Raw genomic sequence first — 22,337 nt, forward strand, 5'->3', positions numbered from 1 at the left:
TTTCATTGCACTTCCTCTTCTTCTTGGCTAAATTGTGACAGTTAGTTTTCTTTTGTATGGAATTTTGATACCTAGCACAAATAATTGTTAGTTGCAAATTAATTTTCAACATTGTTGGCATTTAAGGTGATTTACAAATAAGAGAAATAGGTGGCTCTTGTCATGGAATATATTTTATCAGTAATATATTCGACCATGTTAAATGGTAAGCATAAAGGGTATATTAAACCTATTAAACAGCTGAGACAGGTTGATCCGCTATCAAACTATATATTCCTTATTTTCTTATTATTTCAGAGGGTCACACTGCATTGATCAATCAAGCTAATAATAGAGCTAACTCAACACATTTTGTGCCAGATGCAACAATTTTAAGTGAAGCCTTTTATGAAAAGTTATTAATTTTTTCCAATATCTCATGGTATTACTTTTTTTTTTTTTTTTTTTTTTTTTTTTTGGAGAAACTCTCAATGGTATTACTTGTTGAACACTTCTTTGTAAAAAAGCCATCTATTTTTTTTTTTTTTTTAACAATTTTAGCCTTGATTGAATTGGTTTCTTTGTACTAATACCACTAAAATCATGCAAAAATCAAGAAGTATTAACCATGTCATGTTAAATGTCTTCATGCAGAATATGGCCACATTTCTATATAAAAAAAATTTCTTATGCGTAGATATTTTAAATATAAAATAGGGGAAAAAGCATTTTTTTTCCCCCTTTATATTTGAAATAGACCAATTTTTCCCTCTATGTTTGGTGAATGAGTAAATACCCTCAATTTGTTACTTTCTCAATTAAATCTAAAGAAATTGTTTAAAGAAATTATTAGTTGTACATCGCAGGGAAGAGAAAAAGTTGAAAATTATATTATTATTTTTTTAGATTGTATTTGTTATGATTGTAATTTCATTGGATTTAACTGAAAAATTAACGGATTTGAGGTATTTCTATTTCCCAAACATAGAGGGGGAAATTGGTTGGTTTGAAAAATAAGAGGAAAAATTGTGAACCACCCTAAACATAGAAGGGGAAAAATGTTTTTTCCCCAATAAAATAACAAGTTTTAAAAACTTGTAAATTCTAAATAATGAAATTTCTATTAAATATCTCAATTCAATTTCAAATAGATTCTTTTCAAAACCTTACTCAAATTCACGGTCCACAAAAATAGGGTTGACTCGACACATTTTAGGGCTAGACGCAAATATAAAATTTATCATTATTTAATAATTTACAAGCAATATATAAATTAAAAATTAACAAAAGTGTATGAAGAGGTCTTGAGCCATGCAGGCCTACATCCCAACTTGGGCTTCAGGACAAGATAGGCTAAACACGACCACAACTAAAAAAACAATAAAGAAAAGGTAGAAAGGCTGCCATGAAAACACTAATCCATTCATTGGTTGGCCATTAAAGATTTAATCTTGAAGTCTACTAAAGTTATTGAGGACTACTAACAAGCTAATACTTGCACGCGGATCTGGCTTTTGTCCAATGGCCAGTGCCACTAGACACGTTGAATTGCAGACACGTGTCCATATCCTAACAGATCCAGTGGCCACTAGCCACTGGACAAAAGCTAAATCCCTTGCATGCAAACGACAAACACAACATCAAATCAAAATGAAATTTCAAATCAAAATTCTCAGTCTTTAACTCTTATTATAATCTTATAAACATGTCTTCCATATTTAAAGCTATTTAGTTTCAGGGGACCACTTTGCCGACCACAACTCTCTCCACACTTCAAAATTGAAGTCTTTTCGTTTCAGAGTTCAGTTCCAAAACTTTCTCTAATCTATCACTCTCACTTTCTCTGATCTTTCTCAAATCCCCAACCCTATCCTCCTTGCTGCCGCCATCGCCAAGTTAGGCCCCATCACCGCCACCAACCATAGCCTCCTTCCCGATGTCGCCCAATTAGCTCTATGCCGCCATCGCTAATTCAAAGTTATCATTGCACTCGCCATCCTCTACTTGAAATTGTAGTCTTGAAACTTTTATTTGTGCAGTTTAATGGTAGGTCCGTAGAAAATTTTAATTAAAAAAAAAAAAAAATTGTACTGATGGATGTGTTGGTGGTGGGAAAAGGAGTGGTGATGGTGCTGCCGGTTTAGTCTTCTCTTTTTTTTTTTTTTTTGGTCTCATAGATTTGGGGTTTTTGGTTTGGATTTTATATTCTCTATTCTGGTTTTTTAAGAAGACTCTTCTAGGTTTTATTTTTGAAAAGATTGTTTTGGGTTTTGAAATCTATGTTGTTGTGCTTGAGACCCGAAATTACCCGACCGACTCCGACTCGCTCAACTGATGACCCGTGCCATCAAGTTCAACCCAAACATTCGGTCGGCCGTGGATCTATTTTCCGTTCACCCAATTCAATCGGGTCGGATGCGGGTTAGACCCCAATCTGATCCGACCCGTGGACAATCCTATTTAAAACTGTATTTTCACATAAAGAGAGATATTGTGTTGCACTCAAAAACCTCAATGGGGTTCAGGGTTAGGTGTGATGAGACCAGAACTGTCTGACTTACTACTACAAAACTAAAAAGCATCTTTGGCTGACTGAAACTGTGAACTTCCATAACAGCCCCAATGTAACTGCTGTAGCAATGCATTGACCAAGGCAATTGACAAAAACAGTGAGTGCCCATGTCATAGATGCATTATACAAGATAGTACAACCCAGAACCACTAGACGGGTCTCTTTGAAGATGGTTTAAAGTAACACCACAATATATGCTTTATTCTGGTTATTACATACTAACAGATGGCTTCAATATCTTTGTCAAAACATAACTTTGCATACCAGTAATAAGCACAAACTAGAACAATAACACTGTGGAAGAGCAAATATAAAAGCAATTTATTGACTAAAGTGCAAAACCCAAACCACAACTTAAACGGCTGACCTAGTACGGTCAGACCAATAAGGTAGACGAACGTAAAACTAGCCTGTAAAAGATTTATACAACTTGAGAAAGTACTAAAAAAAAAAAAACAGGAGAACAAACAGAATACAAAAACAGGTTTGAAGGAAGACCAAGAGAAAGTATGAATCATTACAGGTTTTGTTTTCCAATTCAGAAAGATCCCATAATCAACCAATCACCCATTATCACAGGCTGTCTTCAGCACAGAAACCTACTCCAACCATCAGCTCCATACTCGAGCACCATTTCCAACCAGGAATAGCATGCACCCTCTTACATATTGATGTGAACATAAAACAAATCCCACATCCTTGTTTATAATAGTAAAGGAAGATGGGACATCGACCTGTACCTAAACCTGTACATAGTAACTTCCTACAACTCTAATATCACCTGGACCACAACAGAGCATAAAAATAAGCTCTCCTGTCAATTTAAAAAAAAAAAAAAAAAAAAATAGAAAGCGTGAGTGAGAAAATATCAGCAGAGAGTTGACATAAAACACCAAGGGCCTGCTTACTAGTTTTCTGAAAGCACCAGTATGGAATGATGTGGTAAAAACAATTAAACACTAGCCATAAGGGACTACACTCTCACAAGCAGATGGTCTTCATGCTTCCACCTGATGCACTGCTGCCATGTGAAAAATGTGTTGCATGGAAACATGAGAGAAAAAGATCTCTGGACCCATGCATGACTATCCTTTTTTAAGATTAAGTCCCCCATTGGCTCTACTAGATATCCAAGCAGCTTCCATCAACTCAACACTGACTCAGAATTCATGTGACCACCAGTACTTCCCCCACCATTACTGTTAAATCCACCTATAGGCATAGAGCGCTGTGCGAATTCCCACAGTAGCTTTTTTTGGTGCTCATCAGTGTGAGGAAGACTTGCACGCAACAGCTCAACTGGCATTTCCTTACTAATAGCTCTTGCTGCATCTGACCCAATAGCAGCCATAGGGGTTTGTGCTTGCATAAGCCAGGAATCATATTTATTTATGCAGTACTTAGTGAGAAGGGCAAAGAATTCATCAAATGAAGCTTGCCAAAGTGACCGATTAGTTATATTATAGTTGCTAGCAGCACGAGGATCAGTTAAGAGTTCAGTTGCCCTCTCAAGAACAGATTTTAGAATCAGGGAAGCCCCATCTCCAGCTAAGCTTCCAAGAGGACGGAGTGGGGGCTGCTCAGAGGAACAAACTACTGCTGCTAGACAGGCACTGATTGCACTAAGATCCATGCTACGTACACACAGTGAAACAACCTTTGCAAGATTATTTGCTGTTTCTGCTGCTGCTGGATCAGATGGAAGGCCACCAAATAAGAACCTTAAATGACGGAAAATTGCCATGCAGACTATTCGCAAGAGCTCACCACCTGGAAGGAGAAGCTGAAGATACCTTGCAAGGAGCTTACGCCCCTTGGGAAGAGAAACCAATCGTAAGAACACAAAATCATCCTTATGAGCAAGCCCAACAGTATTGCCATCTTTGCTAAGTGGATCAACCAGTTGAAGCGATGCTGCCAGCCCTTCCAGCAGGACTTGCCGCCTCCGTCTCAACTGGGCTCCACCGTCTTGAAGCTGATTGAACTGTAAGAAACGGTCAATATCATCTACATCAAGAAGAAGACAAAGGCCATCCTCAATTGTGACTCTAGCTGCAAGCATCGGCTCTTGCTCCAGGGGCTTCTCCAAAGCTTTTTGCTCAGTGCCACCAGCAACAGATGAATTTGGAGGGTCAACTTCAAGAAGTGGGCGAGGCCTACGAATTGAAGAAAATGGAACTCTCCCAAGAGCATCAACTTGGAGAAAAGCATGTGGCTCGGCATTAGCACGGGCTCGAGGAGGAAGATCCCTCAGTTGATTTGGGCAGAAATGATGTCTAAGCTTTGCCCCAGCAGATTTTCTAGCAAGACAAGCCTGGTGATAATAGTCATCTACATATGGATCATTACTGTGTGTTGCCGCAAGCTGCATTCTAAGGATACTCTCTATCTCATCAGATGTCATATACTTTGATCTAAACTGCGGCCACCCAATATCACTCTTATGGCTACTGGTATCAAAACCCTGTTGGGAAAACCGGAGATTCTGTCTCCCTTTCTGAGCTGATTTCGGTCTTTGATCTCTTAGATCAGACATTCCAAGCATTGCTTCAAACTTGCTCATTAAGGGCGGGCCTGGAGAAAGATGGGGATTAAATAGGTGTGATTGAAACCCCGATAAATGGCCAAATGATGGCTGAACAGGGTGGTGCATCCTATGCTGCTGTGGCTGTGGTTGTGCCATTACTTGTGGTGGCATTAACCCATTCTGATGAGGTAACCGTTGTTGCAACAAATTGTTCACGAGGCTGGAATGGTCTCCAGGATAAAAGTTGGACTGGTTAACCCATTGATTTGGTGGTCGGCTACTCATAGAGGGACCATGACTAAACTGAGACATATTTCCACCAAAATTTGAACCATGGTGTAAACCAGTCAACTGAAGCTGAGAATTAGAGAAGGGAGACAAATTTGACGAAGATAATGCCATCTCAGGTCCACCAGCAAGATATGGCATATTCGGGTGGCCTGAGGGGTGGTTTGGTGAAGCCTGAGGAGACATGCCACCAGGGGGAGGAAATGACGTAAAAGAAGATTTTGGCACTAGAATTGGCTCGCTGGAGAAATGTTGGTGGTGTTGGTGGTGCTGCTGTTGTTGCTGCTCAGGGTATGAAGATGTTCTGTACAAAGACTTCGATTCTGCAAGGCGTCCAGATGGCTGCGACGACCATCGTTTGCCGTCCTGAGTGTTTTCGGGGTCAAATACTTGTGGATCCAACCAGTAAGGAAAATCATCCCCTTGTGCCCATTCAGCAACAGATGAACCTGAAAAGAAAGGCCACACACGGAAAAAAGAAAATTCAATTGACAAAGCCACTTGGAAGAAAAAAGTCATATTGTCACATAGAAGAAACTTTAATTTTTGCCAAAAGGAGAGGAAACAGGTCCCATTCTTCTGATTTAAAAGCTCGAGTACCCACCAATTGGCTCAACCAATAATTTTTAGCCCCTTGAAATGGTCAGCAAAGATGGATGGGATGGAGTTAAGTCGTGTTAATAGATATATTTTTAAAATTGGTAAGTTACAATCAAACCCAATGGGTCTTGAACCCATGGCCTCACCCTCCATCCCATTATTATGGGAGGAGGAAGTGCCAATTGAGCTAAGCTCATTGGAAAAAGTTAAATAGATTACAAAGTGCGATGAGCTACATCTTAGTGTGGTTAATCTGTTTCAATAAGATATCAGCCAAAATGTTTAACCGCCAGCAATAAGCAGAATAATTGTTCAGGGTTCATTTTCAAGCAGCAGTGAGATTGCACCAATAGTTTTGTTCCAGCATACAGCCAGTTCATCAATCCTAGATCCAACTGTTTGGTACAACAAAAATAATAATAACCAACCTTAGTCCAAAAATTTTTGGATCGGCTATGGATTCTCAACAAACCAATCCAGTAGCCACACATATTCACACTTTGTTACCTCCAGATCTAACTGTTGGTAAAAACAAATTTGGTTTGATATCAATTTTATAAGAAGTTGACTAAACCTAATGTTAGTTGGACATTTGAGTGGAAGCTTTGAATGTTAATATTACATAGTAGGACACGAGCCAAACGTGCATTGTCATTATAGCATGCTAATAATGTACAAATACATTTTTTTATATTGCATGCAGCAGACATAAGTAAACATTTCTCTCATACAATCATGATGGCTTTGCTCTAATGGAAAAAAATAAAAATAAATAACAAATTGTTAATAATAGCCATAAACTTTTTTTTTTTTTTAAATCCTACTAATTCAGAATGTAAAAGCGTCAATGTCACAAAATGAACATAAGACGTGGACACAATTACATACATACTTGACTCACAAAGCCATTGTCCCTATTTGGGAATGGGTACAGATTCCACTTCATCTAGGGCACATGCTTTGGAAACTTTGCTTATTTGCTTTGGCTTTAGACAATTTGGAAAGAGCAGATAAATAAATAAAAAGACAATAAAGCAAGTGGAAGTGAATGCAGAAACATCAGTGTAAGTCTATCTCCCTGAGAGCTTTATGGGTTTTTTGCATCTCTATTTAGAGAGCACTTCATCATTGGCTTTCTTAGGAATTCACAGGCTAACTAGGAGCTTTTAAAAAAAATTTACTGTTTTGCATGAGGAGCTATTCATTGGCACTATTAATGTATTCCCCGCTATTTTTTTATTGGCAAATTACACACCCAGTGGTTCTTGAACCCATCTCACCCTCCATCTTGCTATTATAAAGGGAGGAAAGACCATTTGAGCTAGGGCTCATTGGCATGTTTCCTGCTCTTTTCAGCTCTAGTCCAATTATTACCATCTAAATCATGTTTCTATATTTAAAATATGGTACATATTGGTCCCAAAACTGAGAAAAGAAAAAAACCAATTCTGGGCAGCATATTTCTCATATTCACATACATGCAAAATGGGTAAGCTGAAACCATACATTTTCAGTCAAAGTGCAACTTTCCAGCCAAATTCTTTTGAAGGCCTTTATTTCAAATCATGCTATGTATGTGCAGAACACGAACACTGGACTAGATAAAGAACAAGTTACAACAAAATTTCTTAACAAGGAAAGCCATTAACACAGTACTAGGTATCAGTCATTGAAGGATGTTAGCAAATGTGGATGGCAACAGCAAAAGTAGCAACAGAGCCAGCAGTGCTGACAGAAGCAGCAGTGACATGGTGGCAGCATGGTACTGGCAAGAAGTAAAGATATCTCAATCAAGACTAAACCCTTGCAGCCTCCAGCCTACTGGTACAGCCCATACTTGGGCAGGCTTTGAATAGATATCTCAAGGTTGCCAAGGCTGGTAGAAACTTCAGGCTTTAGGTCAGACATTGGTATAACAAATAAAGCATTAAAGCCTAGACCACCTTTGTTTACTTTTATTTGTATGCCCCCACCCTAATCACCGCTTCGTTTCAACCAACTTTTTTTCTTGCTGCAAGCATAGCCTTGCCCCTTAATTACCCCCCAACACCCCCCCCCCCCCCCCCCACAAACAAAAAAAGGAAAAAAAATACACACACTAAGATGCACTAAATCAACTGACATGGTTGAGATGCCAACTTGCCAATCCGACTCGGACTTCACTTGATCTACTATAATTTTAATTTTCTTTTGTACCTTTATTTTAAATACATAAAACATTTTTCTCTTAGAGCCCTTACATATATTCAACAATTACCTCCAGTTTGTCATAAAAATAATGTATGTTTTTTATATCACTTACCATGCTAACTACAGGTTTTTATACAATTACCTTCAATTGTATCACAGGTTTTTATTAGACTACAATCATCACTTAACATGCTAACTACAGAATGATCCTACCAATGTAAGAATTATCTCCCAATAGTATTCCTGTTTCTATCCGCCAGGGTGCAGCATAGTGATGGGAGGCTTGGGATGAGCTGTAGACCCAAGCATCCTTGGTTCTAGCAGGTGGGATTATGTATCCATGCTTTATTCCCCAAGAGTGGGTCCAAACTCCAAAGGGCCCTACGGTGGTGAGGTTCCACGTAATTCAAATATAAATATATATATATATATATATATTGATAGTCTTCCGGTTTTGATAAGTAAACTACCAATAGTCTTCAATAACAAAATAGTTAGGACCTGTCAGATTTACTTGATATAATTTAATACTTTCCACTTGAGTCAGGGAAGTTTCATTTTCATTATTACTTCCCAGCCTTCTTGGACTAGAACTTCCCGATATGTATTGGAATTGTTTGGTGAAAATGCATTTTCCCATTTAAAGAAAATCCCAAGTTGACAACAATATGACCAAACATTACAGGGGGATAGAGGACATCAACCAGCAAATGATTGATACCAACCAATAGTTCACAATGCTTCCACCAAAGTTCACCACACGCATGAAAATGGGAGCAAAATGCATTGACCACTATTTTTAACAAGCAAATATCCAAATACATTATCAACAAACTCCCAAAATTTTTACGGTTCAAATGATAGCCTAGGATAGTGGCATCCTTTGTGATTCCCTGTGTCAAAGGTTCAAACCCCAACCCCCCAAACTATTTACCTATCAAGAAGAAGGATAAACTCCCACAATTTTTTTTCTGATATGTAAAACTTCCACAAATTAACTCTAACCCTAAGCAACTGAATCTATATTATTGTATAACTCAAGTATAATGTTGTGACTTCAACTTGTAAGTCCTCCAAGTTCCAAGTGCATTTAATGATATTCAGCAAAACCAGAGGTTAAATGCTTTACCCAGAGTTCTGTGTTCCATCTAATGGCACAGACCAACAATAAATTATATCAAGGATCTCCCTAATTATATTTGTACCTATCCAGCTACCAATAAACGCTACCTTATTCATATAATGGTAATTGCAACGTTATAAGAACAAAAAGTTACATAGATTGAAAGAAGTCAGAAGAAGGTGAGAACAAATAAGAAGTTCCTATGACTTATGCCCAATTATATTACTCAAAAAGAGAGAAAAAGATGTGAGGATTCCTAAATAACCAAGTTTGACAAAAAATTCAAATTTTACCAGTAGTTAACAACATAAGATTCTGCAACTATTGAGCTCACCTTCTCTGGATCCCCTATCACCAATAACTCCTGTGCTTCTTGGTCCACTAACAGCCTTGTTCAACTGAAGCATAGAAGAAACTAGGGTCATACATACCAAGACTCATCATATAACAATGCAGGGTAAAAGATAAACCAAATTATAAGAAGGCAATATTATCATCATTTTGAACATAATACAAAATTACCCTATAGACACAAACATCCCACCACTAAGTTTACATGTAAACCAAATGCTAAAAGAATAAAAATCAACTCATACTTTTTTCTTAAAACTAAGTTACATATAAACCAAATGCTAAAAGAAAACTAAGTTACATGTAAACCAAATCCTAAAAGAATATAAATCAACTCTACTTTTTTCTTAAAAGTAACCATTTCCGATGTATTCTTTGCAACATGTTACAGTCAGGATACAGTCTTAATATTACATACACCACTATGGTATACATAACATTCTAACCCATATATTCATTACCACAATGGAACTGGAGGTAATGGGGGAAAGCAACTGGTATGGGAGTTTTTATTGGTGACTTACACATGCACATGGTCTTTAACTCTCAGACCCATAACCTTACCCTCCACATAGCTTACATAGGGAGGAGGTGCCATTTAAACTAGAGCTCATTGGCGCAAGCGGTATGCAGTAGATCCTAAGCACCCCCCCCCCCCTTTTTGTTAAAAATAACACGAGTGACTTGAACTTAACCTCAACCTCTTCACACCCTCTTCCAAGCTCTTACATGAGAAGGAGGTGCTATTTGAGCTAGAGCTCACTGGAAAGGTGGAAGTTGACAAAGAATGGGGATTTGACATCTGCTCGTTTTATCATAAGTTGCGAGATTCTTCTTCCGTTGTCTTTCCTTGGAAAGGTATTTGGAAGGTTAAGGTACCCCAATGTGTTTCTTTCTTTGTTGAATGGTGCATTAGGTTTTGTCGTTGTGGCGAGACAATGGACCATTTGATGCTACATTGTGAGAAGGCTCATTGGTTGTGGAGCTTTGTCTTCAGAACTTTTGGGATTTCATGGTTCTATCAAGATCGGTTTTAGACTTTTTGGTTGGTGGAATTGGCTGGTGAAGCACACGTCTAACATTTGGAACTTAGTTCCGCTGTGTATGATGTGGTGTATTTGGAGGGGGTATTAGGGCTGTCCACGGGTCGGTCTGGGTGGGGTTTGTGCCCAACCCGCAACCGACCCGATCAGATCGGGTGGAGAAGTTTCATACCCGCCGCAGACCGCAAAAAGCCACCAGTCGAGTCAGATTGGGCTCGGGTGGGTGGCGGTCGGCTTTGATTTCGATCGAAATATAAAGATCAAACACGTAAGTTTGATTCCTGAAGAAAAAAATCAACAGATCTACAACCCAAAGAGAAGATCTACAAACCCAAAGAACAAATCCACAAATCCAAAGAACAAAAATCCAAAGAACATCCACAAATCCAAAGAACAAAAACCCAAAGAACAAATCCACAAATCCATAGATAACCGAACCTAAGAGATGAAATAGAAAGATTGAATCTAAGAGATGGAGGTGAAGACGAGCTAGGACGTTGCGGACGAAGAGCGAAGGTCGACGACGAAGAGCTTAGATCAACGTCGAAGAGGCAGAGATCGACAATGGAGAGGCAAAGATCGACGATGAGCAGGATTGGCGAAGGGTAAACATCGGCAAAGAGCAAAGATCATGAGACTGAGAGGAGAGAGTGAGTAAGAACTAAGAGTGAGAGGATGATTTTGGAAAGTAAAGACTCAGACCTTTAAACCCATTTATATGGTGGTCAGGTCAGGTGGCTCGGGTATTGGAGGAAGAGACCCACACCCAATCCGCCAGAATCGGTTTTGAAAAGTAAGGACCCACTGCCGACCGCCAGAGTAGTCGGATCGGGCGGCAAACGGTTGGGTCCAGTCGGTTTGGCTAGGTGGGTCGGATCTGCGGGTTGTCTAGACAGCCCTAGGGAGCATAATCAGTGGACTTTTGAGGACTTGGACAGATCCAATGACCAATTGCTTGCTTCATTTAGTGGTTCTGTTTTTGACTGGTCTAGGGCTTGGGGACTCACATCTAGCGATTCTCTCCTTTTGTTCCTTAGTTCTCTTCTTCTTTGTAATTAATTTCCTTCTTCATTCTTTTTCTTTTCTCATTTTTGTAACCTTTGATTTGCTTTGAGCCCTTTTTGCATAAAGCAGCTCTTTTTTTTTAGTTGAGTTGACATAAAGCAGCTTTTTGAATATATATCTTTCTTACTCATTAAAAAAGAAAAAAAAAAGTGGTCCAAGGACCCAAGGATATGTGTGTAAAAGACATGTTGGAGGATTAAGAAAACCAATAAAGAAAAATGTCCCGCTTAGCTATGGAAATTATTTGACAGGATAATCTACAAGTGAAGTCTTTTTTTATTTTTCTGAGGAAAAATCCAAAAAAAAAAAAAAAAAAAAGGTTCACAAGCATAACCATAACCATAACTACAGATCATGAAATGTAATCAGTTTTAGGAGTCTGCCTTAGACTTAAAAAATATATCATCCAATTCCTAATCTGCTTGCTCTCACCTAAAAGAGCTTCGCTAGAAATTAAATATCCAACCTACTAGTTGACTTATTAGCAAAAGAAGATAAGGGATTCTGTATCTCAAATTGCAAAAGGTGAGACAGGCATCCTATATTCAGAGAAACCTGCAAAGGTTCCACGAGACTAATCTCCAGGCAGAGGCAGTCTCTGACAGTTTCAAACTCAGCTTTTTCCAAATAGATACACAGTAATATAAATCTTTAAGCCACTTCATATCATAAGTTTATAAATATAAAAAGTTACACTCTTCAGTACCAGCATGACCATTATCAATATCCAGTAATCTCACCTTTGAGAAAGTACTAGCAAGATCATCAATATCAGACAGAGATCGTAAATCCTCACCCTGCAAATCAGGACAGATGAGTCAGTTCCCTTGAATTTTTGCACTTAAAACAATAGTTATTAAAAATTACATATCTAATTACTAGACCACTAATGCAAATGGTTCAAGGCCAAAAGAGTAAACCAAAAAAATCAATTTTTTGCAATACACGAGATTGTGCTTCTTTCAAGAACTGGTTAATCATATAAAGACGCATGTATAACTAAACACCTCATCAGAGAAAGATGAATATTAAAACTACTCTAAAATAGTTTCTACCTCAATCCAGTGCATGTTCACCAAAATGCATGTTAGAAGCTCAAATGTTGCCATTGTTATTCACATAAAACTAACATGTTTTTTGGTTGAGATGAAAGGAGAGGGAAAGAGGGAATAGGAAAAGGCATGGAAGTAAGGGTATTTCCCTAATTTAATCAGAATAAAATAGAAGGAAACAAAATGTTGGACCCCCTCTCTTCCAATATCCACCAAAACCATTTCCCAAATCTCCATAACCATTTCCCTAGCAATGCTTGATTAAAACACACAAGCCTCCTGACCCCTAAACCACCAACCTCAATAGGTGAACAAACCTTATTCCATGCCACCAAAGCCCCCCACAAGAAATTCCTCCGAATTCTTTCTAGTCTATCAGCCACAGAATTAAGTGATAAAAAGAGATTAGTAGTATGTTGGAAGACTTGACAAGGTACTCTTCAACAAAGTGAGTCTACCTCCCTTTCATAAGTGAAGTCTCTTCCACTTGGAGGGTTTCTGAATTTCCATTCCATCTTCTCCAAAATGGGATTCCAAATGGAAGTTGCCTTAAAGGAGCAATCTAAGATCTTCCTACCTCCAACAAAAGAATTTTGAGCCTTACAAATGAGTTTGTCTAATATCACCCTCAATCTAGTAGCCAACACCTTAGACAACAACTTATACACGCTTCCCACTAAGCTGATAGGCTGCCAGAAATCTTTGATGTTTAAAGGATTATGTTTCTTGGGGATTATGGCTAGGAAAGAGGCATTTAGAGACTTCTCAAAAACACAATGTCAGTGGAAATGCTCAAAAAAAGAGTCATAACATCCCCTTCCACCACCCTCCAACTTTTTTGAAAGAAAGCCATAGTGAACCCATCTAGATCAGGAGCTTTATCACCCTCCATCTCCCTCAACATCTGAATGACCTCATCTTTAGAAAACTCTCTTTCAGGCGTATGCCTCTCTTCTTCCTCATTAGATGTAAAATCCAACCCATCTACAGTAAGGCACCAAGTTTCCGTCTCCTCATATAATTCTTGATAAAATTGGCTTGTATAATTCTTGATAAAATTGCTCCACCTGAATATGCACTTTCCGCGTCCTCATAAAACAAATTATCCAAATCAATGCCTCTAACATGATTAGCCCTTCTACAGGAGTTAGCTAATCTATGAAAGAAATGAGTATTGTTATCTCCCACTTTCAACCACAATGCATGGGACTTTTGTCTCCAAGAAATCTACTCCAAAGATGCCAACCGATCAATTTCAATTTAAGCCGAGTTCTATGGGTTTTTTCCTTATGCGAGAGACCCTATGACTCTTCTCTAGCATCCAAACCCAATAACTCAGTCAATAAGCTCTTATTCCAAAAAGCCAAATCCCCAATTTCTTCTTTATTCCACTTCTTCAGATCTTCTTTAAGTGCCTTTAATTTTTTAGCAAGAATAAAACTTGGTGAGCCTGTGAAGTGATAACCATTCCACCACTGTTAAAATCTCCCCACAAAAGCCTCTGCTGTAAACCACATATTTTCCAATTTGAACACTAAACCACCCCCCCCCCCCCAACTAATACCATGGTTTTTAACAAACCAGATCAGCTGGTTCAACTGGGAACCAGACCCATTTTTCAGTTCTTTGACTAGTCTGGTTTTTAAAACCAGGACTAAAACCACCAACTACCACCAGAAGAGGACAAAATCTGAAACAACACGTGGAAGAACCCTCTGAATGACATCTATAAAATGATCTTCCCAATCGACTACTACCAAATTCCAATCAGTTCTGGACGTAGATGGTGGATCAGAATCCCTAAACCATGTATAGAATGCCCCTTCCAAAGGTAAGTCAACCAAATTATTATTCTCAATGAAATTTAAGAATGCACACATGGTTGAGCTATAAGAGTCACAGCCAAGTCGCTCACCCAAATATCTTATTATGTTAAAATCCCCAATCAAACACCAATGCATGACCCACCTAGAGCACACCCTTTCAAGCTCCTCCCACAATGCGCCCCTGTGACTATCCTCATTAGGACCATACACTCCCACGCAAGCCCATTCAAAACCATCCACTACACCCTTCAATAACACTAACTGAAAATCGGCCTACAACAACATCAACCTTCTCAAAATCCCTTCTGTCCCAAACAAACAAAACACCCCCTCCTGTGTGATCAGCATCTAAAACAGCCCACACAACAAAAAGGCTACACCATAAGCTCCTAAGTCCTAACAATAGCAAGATTCAAAGAATCCAGTTTAGTTTCTTGGAAGCAAACAATATCACACTTCCACTCTGTGTAAATTCTTTACAACAACCCTATAAAGGGGATTATTCAACCCCTTAACATTCCATGATAATAATCTCAAACTCGTGCATAATCACTAACTGAACCCAACACACTGGTAGAGCCTCTTCCCCTACTACCTCAAGTGTAATGCCCATCATAATTAACTACAGAGATCAGCCCTTTTAGCTCCCTAATCCCCTTTTTCCCCGAATTAACAGGTCGCCAAGGAATACCAGATTTTTCTAAATCAACCCATTCTTGCTCAAGCAGCCAAAAAGAGCTAACTATTTTGCCTCCTGCTTCACAATTGGAAAACCCACAAATTTACAAAAACCTTTCATTTTCCAGGACACCCATTCCGAAGGCTCTAACTCAGCCTCCACAAGTTTCACCCTCTTCAACATCCTCTACCAATACAACCTCCATATTTTCCTTAGGATCCCACTGGTAAAAGGTGCACAATCCAAAGTCCCATACTCCTCCTCACAAGAGTGCTCAACATTATCACAGTCACTATTGTCCACTAGAAGAAACAGTAACTCAGAATCCTGTTGAATAGGCCCAAAGCGACGGTCACAATAGCAGTGGCAAAAAAAAAATTCTTCAGGCTATACTTATCTGATCATTCATTGTAGACATGTTCAAGTCAAAATCCCCACTGGTTCTTATTTCCCATTCATTCATAGCATACATTTACCAATATTCCAAATAATGAAATTTGAAGCTAATACAGAAGAAATCATACAGTGATTCCCAAAATATTGAATGAAGTATAGCAAATTAATTTGAGAAAAATGCATATCATAGATTAATAAGCAAACTCTAATGCCAAGAGGCAAGCCTTCTATTGCACTAATCACCTCAATGAACATCTATTGCACTAATCACCTCAATGAACACACAGATCTTTGAAGATTGACATGCATCTAGGCAAAACAGCCTCACATGAGCAGAGAGAGGCACTTAGGCTTAATCTGGTGCAGCACAAAGGCTTCATGGCTTCATCAGTGCCTCGCTCAGCATGGGCTCTTAAAAAATCTAGCCAGCTATAAATAACTATGGTCTTATTCAAATAATATTTGTATGAGCAAAACTTCTAAATTCTTTCACCCCACCAACAAAAAGAAGAGAGAACAAATCATCCTAAGAAAGTAATATTACATATAAAAAAAGCTAAGAATATAGTATTAAAAACACTTTGTTATAGAAAGTAGAGGACAAAACCTCCGGTAAACAGGATGCATCCACAAAGTTCACTAAAGAATTACAACATAGAGGAACACTATTTTAGATGTCAAACTCCCACACAAAAAATATCATAGATGGCCTTTGCAATGAAGAATTACGATTTTTTTATAGATAATAACTACCATTGACATGGAGAAAATACTATGTACACAAGGTGTACACTTGAATTACATAAAAGAGAGAATATATAACCTACAAGTAAATTTGCATCACTATTTTCCAAAGTGTGGGATTACTAGAAAAATGATCTCAAAAACAGGAATTTCAACTCAACAAATGAGACTTCCAACTCCAATAAAGGTGAGTGTTCCTTTTCTTCCATGTTGCCACATTAAGCCTATGGAATCCAAATTCCTTTCAAAAGAATTTCCAGGTTTACCAAATCAATTCCTTCATACAAGAAGCGACCCCACAACACCCTTAAGCATCACTCAATTGAAGGGGGAAAAAACGGATGTAAACTCTAAACCAAATAAATATCAAAACAAACTTACATTCCAAATGAACAGTTTCCAAGGTAACATTCAATCATCCAATACCATAAATAGAAGGTAACAAGAGAGAGAATATTCAAGGGGAGAGAGGTAAAGAAAAAAAAATTATTTCACCTCTTCTCGATCATACAGAAATTCCTCCTCCTCTATACCAGCCACAGGCAACATATCCTCTTCTTCTTCCAACCCGCCTAACTCAACTTCCTCAACAACATCTTTGCCAAAAAATGCATACTGTGATGCATCAAATAATGTACCTCCTGCATCACAGACAAATTCAAGTAAAAGACACATCAATTCTCCAAACTCTCGTTCAAAAAAATAACCTCCAAATATAAGAAAGAAATTTACAAATGCAATTAATTATTCACAATGATAGAACAATACACAAACCACATATGCGTATACAGTAGGGAAATCAGAAATTCTTTTAACCAATTTTTTCAATACAAACATGTTCCAATTTTCCCAAAACATAACAAAAATGTTTTGCTAACAAACACAGAAAAACACAAAACTGTTAAAACCCAAAACCCGCTGTCACATTCACTTAACAACAAAAATAAAATTCAAGTTGACCATGAATTAACAGTTTATACAAACAACATATGGCGTAACACAAAACATAGCCAGAAACTCAAAAACCCACCAAACTGAACCTTAAACTGACATTTGACTTGAACTATATTTTAAGATCCTCATTTAAAACATACCCAAATAATTAAACAACCAAACAGACAATTAATCTAAGCCAAACCAGATCTAATAAAAACCCAAGATAACAAAAAAAAAAAAAAAAAAGGCAGAACTTGAAACTGAAAAACATGAAAGCAAAACCTGAAGGATTGTTGTCTCCATGTTGATTAAGATCTTGAGGGTTGGGGGGCTCTTCAATACCACCCCCAATACCAAACCCATCCATACCCACAAAATTTTCTTTCTTTCTTTCTTTCTTTCTTTCTTTTTTTTTTTCTTTTGAACTATAAATCAAAACCCAGAAACTGAAAAACCCTGAGAACAACTAAATCTACAAATGAAAGGAATTAAAGTAAGAATTTTTCTAGGAATCTGAAAACGGTATAAATGGAAACCCTTCACAGTGAAAAAAAAAAATATGGGTTTTTTTTTGCTTAACGCTAACAAGGCAGAAGAGAAGATCTGCGAAGTGAAATTGAGTACTACAGTTATTTGTGAGAGAGAGAGAGAGAGGGGAACCCTAGAGAGATAACGATAGTGATATTATTGATAGGAGAATAAAGAATAGAAGTTGGACGGTGGAGAGGAGAGAGATTGAGAGAGAGAAAGAGGGAGATGAAATATTGTTGCCAAAAAAAAAAAGGGTGCAGTTGTTGTTGTTGTTAATTTGTTTCTTGTTGTGAGTAGTGATAGGGTTTACAAACTTTTTTTTTTTTTTTCTATTTAGGATTGTTGATAGAGAAATGCTACGTCACACTATTTTTCAAGATATATTTTAAGTGACAAGTTATTATTAATAGATAAATAAATAATTTCAGTTATGGGTTCAAATTAGAATCAGTAACAATTTATTACCTAGAATTTATTGAAAAAATTGTTGTGAACTTAGCATGGATCTAGATAAATCTCATGCAATACTCTGCGAATCTACCATGTTTTGCATATGATTCAAGGCTTTTTGAAAGACCGAGATGAAAAATTAAAACTTAATTTTACATCTCAACCATTAGAAAATTAAAGAGTTACTCTTTTTATATCATTGGATAGAAGTTTTCATCATCCCATGCATACCTAGCCTAGGGTATTGCATACGATCTAGAGATAAGTTTATCATTCACCTCACTTTTATCGCACACTAATTATAATCATAATAAAAGTCTTGTGTTCAAAATTCTTACCCATCATTTTGGGCAACCTCAATAGATTTTTCCTAGTAATTACTTTGTGTATGTGGGCATTCAATTACTTTGTGTATGTGGGCATTCAAGATTACACGTAGGTGGCAAAATAGAAGTGTTTAAAAATAATTGTGTCCTGGCGTCCTGCACTTCTTCGGGTGTTGGTCGCTTTTTTGTGCAACAAGTTTAAAAGGAACAAAAAAGAAGTTGAAAAGAAGAGGAGAGGACTCTCCTTCTTCTTCTTTTTTTCTTTTTTGTTTTAAATTTTTTGACTTGTATATTTGTTTATTTGGTTGGCTTTTTTTAGTTTCTCTTTTTTCTTTTTCTTTTTTTCATCCTTTGGGTTCTTTTACTGCCTTTTTCTCTTTTTTAAAAAAAATGGGTTCTTTTTTTTAATATTTTATTGAAGGGTTGTATTTATTAATTTGGTTTTGTCAAAAGGAGACGTGTCAAAGAAAAAGAGACCACAATGGGATTAGAAGGGTATCTTAGGAGGATGATGTAAGGTTTTTCTTCATCAAATGGTTTTCTTTCATGGGATTGGAGGAGGAAAAGAAGGTATATGCTTTTGGGATTTTTAGTATTCTTCATTTTAATTTTTTTTAGTCAATTTTAATCTTTAGAAAGAAAAGCTTAAGAAATTTTTTTTCATACGGTCATAAAGATTAGACCTTGTTAACATGTCTAACTACTAATTTTTTCAGGGTTCGGGTTGACTTGCTTGAGTATGTGTCAGTGTGAGGCATAGTAAGGGCATTTTCAAGTCAACTTGAAAATCAATTTCAAATTGACCAAGATTTTTAGTTAGGCCAAACATTAAAAATTGGGAATATATTATACGTTGAAACGAACTTGAACCCAATAGCCAGCATGTTACACCACACGGGATATGGCTTAATGGTAGGAGTTCTTGTTCTACACCTAGAGAGAAGCGATTCAAGCGATAATTAGGCACGTGTCATACACATGATATTATCCATTGTTGTCACGTGGCGTGGGTCAATGAGCCCACACCGGAGACTTCCTTTTTTTTCATTCAGCAAAAATAAAAATAAAAAACAAATAGCCTGCATGTTACCAAAAAAAAAAAAAAAATGGTATGATTTGAACCAAAGTTAAATCAAACTGGAATGTAACCCAACTTGACTCGCTCATCATGGCTTTAATATAAAGTTTTGGAGTAATTATTTTATACTTCCCTTCCTTGAAGGGAAATGACACTATCCTAAATTTGAAGGGAAAAAACACTTTCTCTCTTGAGAAACAATTGACCAAATTTTGTTAAATTAATATTAAAAATGTTCCAAATTTTTATTATTATTATTACATAAAATTTGAGTTTAGAAGTCATGGTTGCACCAAATGACTACTCTCACTAATTAGTAAATTAATTTTGTATTATTTATTAGGATATATTTCCTCAAATTAAATGATAAATTTAACAATTGTTTAATTTAGGTAAAATAGTATCATTCAAATTTCAACAAATTTAAATTCTATTCAAACTAAAATTTTAATATAAAAAATTTCTAAACTTAGATCTCACACAACAGCTCACGTTTTCTTTCTCAAAAAGAAAATCCACGTTTTGACTAAAGATAAAACTTTATCATCTAAGTTTTACAAATTTAAAATCTACTCCAGCTAAAAGTTGGGCTTAGAAGCCGTAGTTGCAACTAGTAGCTACTCTCACTAATTAGTAAATTAATTTTATATTATTTATTATGATATATTTCCTCAAATTGAAGAATAAATTTAACAATTGTTTAATTTAGGTAAAATTGTATCATCTAACTTTCAACAAATTTAAATTCTATTCAAACTAAAATTCTTTTATAAAAAATTTCTAAACGTAGATCTCACGCAACAACTGACGTTTTCTTTCTCAAAAAGAAAATCCACGTTTTGACTAAGGATAAAACTTTATCATCTGAGTTTAACAAATTTAAATTCTACCCCAACTAAAAGTCTATTATCAACATTTTAAGAACAATTAATTAGTAAATTAATTTTATATTATTTTCATTTTGACTAAGAATAAAACTTTAGCATCTAGGTTTCTTCTTCAACTAAAAGTCTATTATCAACATTTTAAGAATAATTAATTAGTAAATTAAATTTATATTATTTGATAGGATATATTTCCTAAAATTAAAGGATAATATTTAATAACAGTTTAATTTAAACAAAACTTTATCATATAAATTTCAAAAAATTAAAATTATATTCAAACTAAAAGTCTATTATCAAAATTTTCTAAACTTAAATCCCACACAACTCACATTTTTGTTTTTGTTTTTTTTCTCAAGTTGCATCTTATTAAATTAATATTTTATTAGGATATTAAGCTACAAGGCTCTTGACTAAAAGATTTTATTCAAACTTTATAAAAATTTTCTAAACTTAAAAAATCTCACGCAACTCATGTTTTTGTTTTTTGTTTTTTTCTCAAGTTGCATCTTATTATATCAATATTTTATTAAGATATTAAGTTACAAGGCTTAACTAAGTGGTTCTATTCAAACTAAAAGTCTATTACCAAAATTTTCTAAACTTAAATCGCATACAACTCACGTTTTTGTTTTTTTCCTCAAGTTTTATCTTATTAAATTAATATTTTAGTAGGATATTAAGCTACAAGGCTCTTGACTAAGGAATTCTATTCGAACTAAAAATCTATTATCAAATTTTTCTAAACTTAAATCCCACATAATCCACATTTTTGTTTTTATTTTTTTTCCTCAATTTGCATCTTATTAAATTAATGTTTTATTACAATATATATATTCAACCATGATTTTTCAATACCATCTCTCTTAACCAATATGCTAGAGGAATTTTACTATAAATAGCAAAACAGTGGACAACCATTTAAGTTCTTGGTTCTCTTATGTAAGATTTTAATTTTTTTTATTCTCAATTTTTGAACTCTTTTGTGCATGTTTTGATTTTGGGTTTGGGTTATTGTATTTAATTTATGAGTGTGTTGATTTTTTTAATTAGACTATCACTAGGAAAAAATCGGTATTGAGAACTATTTTATTTATCATTGTTTGTGCTAGTTAGAGCATAAATTAAACATAACCTAAATAGGAATGATCAAACTCATACATTAACACAAAGTACAAAGATAATTTTAAAATATAAAAAATAGATAAACACTAACAAAGTCTAAACTCTAAAAAATTAGAACTTAAAGTAACTTTTTATTAAAATTATTTACCTATTTTATAATTTATAATTACTATTTATTTAATAATTTAGTTTTAATTAATTTTTAAAAAATTTAAGTTACATATAAATCTTCATCAAGTCATGACTCGTGCATCGCACAAGAATAATACTAGTTTTAGATGAAAATTCAAATAATATTACTTGTCAACATGACAACTAATGAAAATTCTTTAAAAATTACTTTTAAGTAATATGACTAGGACTATCATGAAGCTCAGTTTTTTGTTAAATCATAATTTAAAATTATGATAGATTAATAAAATTAATTAAAATAAATAACACAATTGCGTTTCTTTTTTAAAAAAAAATTCAAAATTTAGAAATAGCATTCACATGTATTGAAACTTTGGCAATAGGGTGATATCTTAGTAGAATTTCCTTCTTCTATTTTTTTTTTTTTTTTTTTTTTTTGG

General features: G+C 35.8%; 1 protein-coding gene across 6 annotated transcripts; it reads right to left on the minus strand.

Annotated features, from left to right (window-relative positions):
• Positions 1 to 2,850: 2,850 nt before the first annotated feature.
• On the minus strand, positions 2,851 to 18,148 carry LOC126720756 (protein PAT1 homolog). Of its 6 annotated transcripts, none has more exons than XR_007653637.1 (6): positions 17,654 to 18,148; positions 16,931 to 17,076; positions 12,479 to 12,535; positions 9,614 to 9,677; positions 3,537 to 5,815; positions 2,851 to 3,332 (listed from the first exon to the last, which is right to left on the minus strand). XR_007653637.1 is itself a non-coding variant. In XM_050423553.1 (5 exons), exons 1-5 carry the CDS (start codon positions 17,736 to 17,738, stop codon positions 3,696 to 3,698), a joined length of 2,472 nt encoding a protein of 823 aa, XP_050279510.1. In that variant the 5' UTR covers positions 17,739 to 18,148; the 3' UTR covers positions 2,851 to 3,695. The 6 variants fall into 6 exon arrangements, 2 of the variants coding, with proteins under 2 accessions (XP_050279510.1, XP_050279511.1); XR_007653636.1 differs by having other exon boundaries at positions 2,851 to 3,365; XR_007653635.1 differs by having other exon boundaries at positions 3,460 to 5,815.
• Positions 18,149 to 22,337: the final 4,189 nt, after the last annotated feature.

This window comes from Quercus robur, chromosome 4 (assembly GCF_932294415.1).
Source record: "Quercus robur chromosome 4, dhQueRobu3.1, whole genome shotgun sequence".
NCBI lineage: Eukaryota > Viridiplantae > Streptophyta > Magnoliopsida > Fagales > Fagaceae > Quercus > Quercus robur.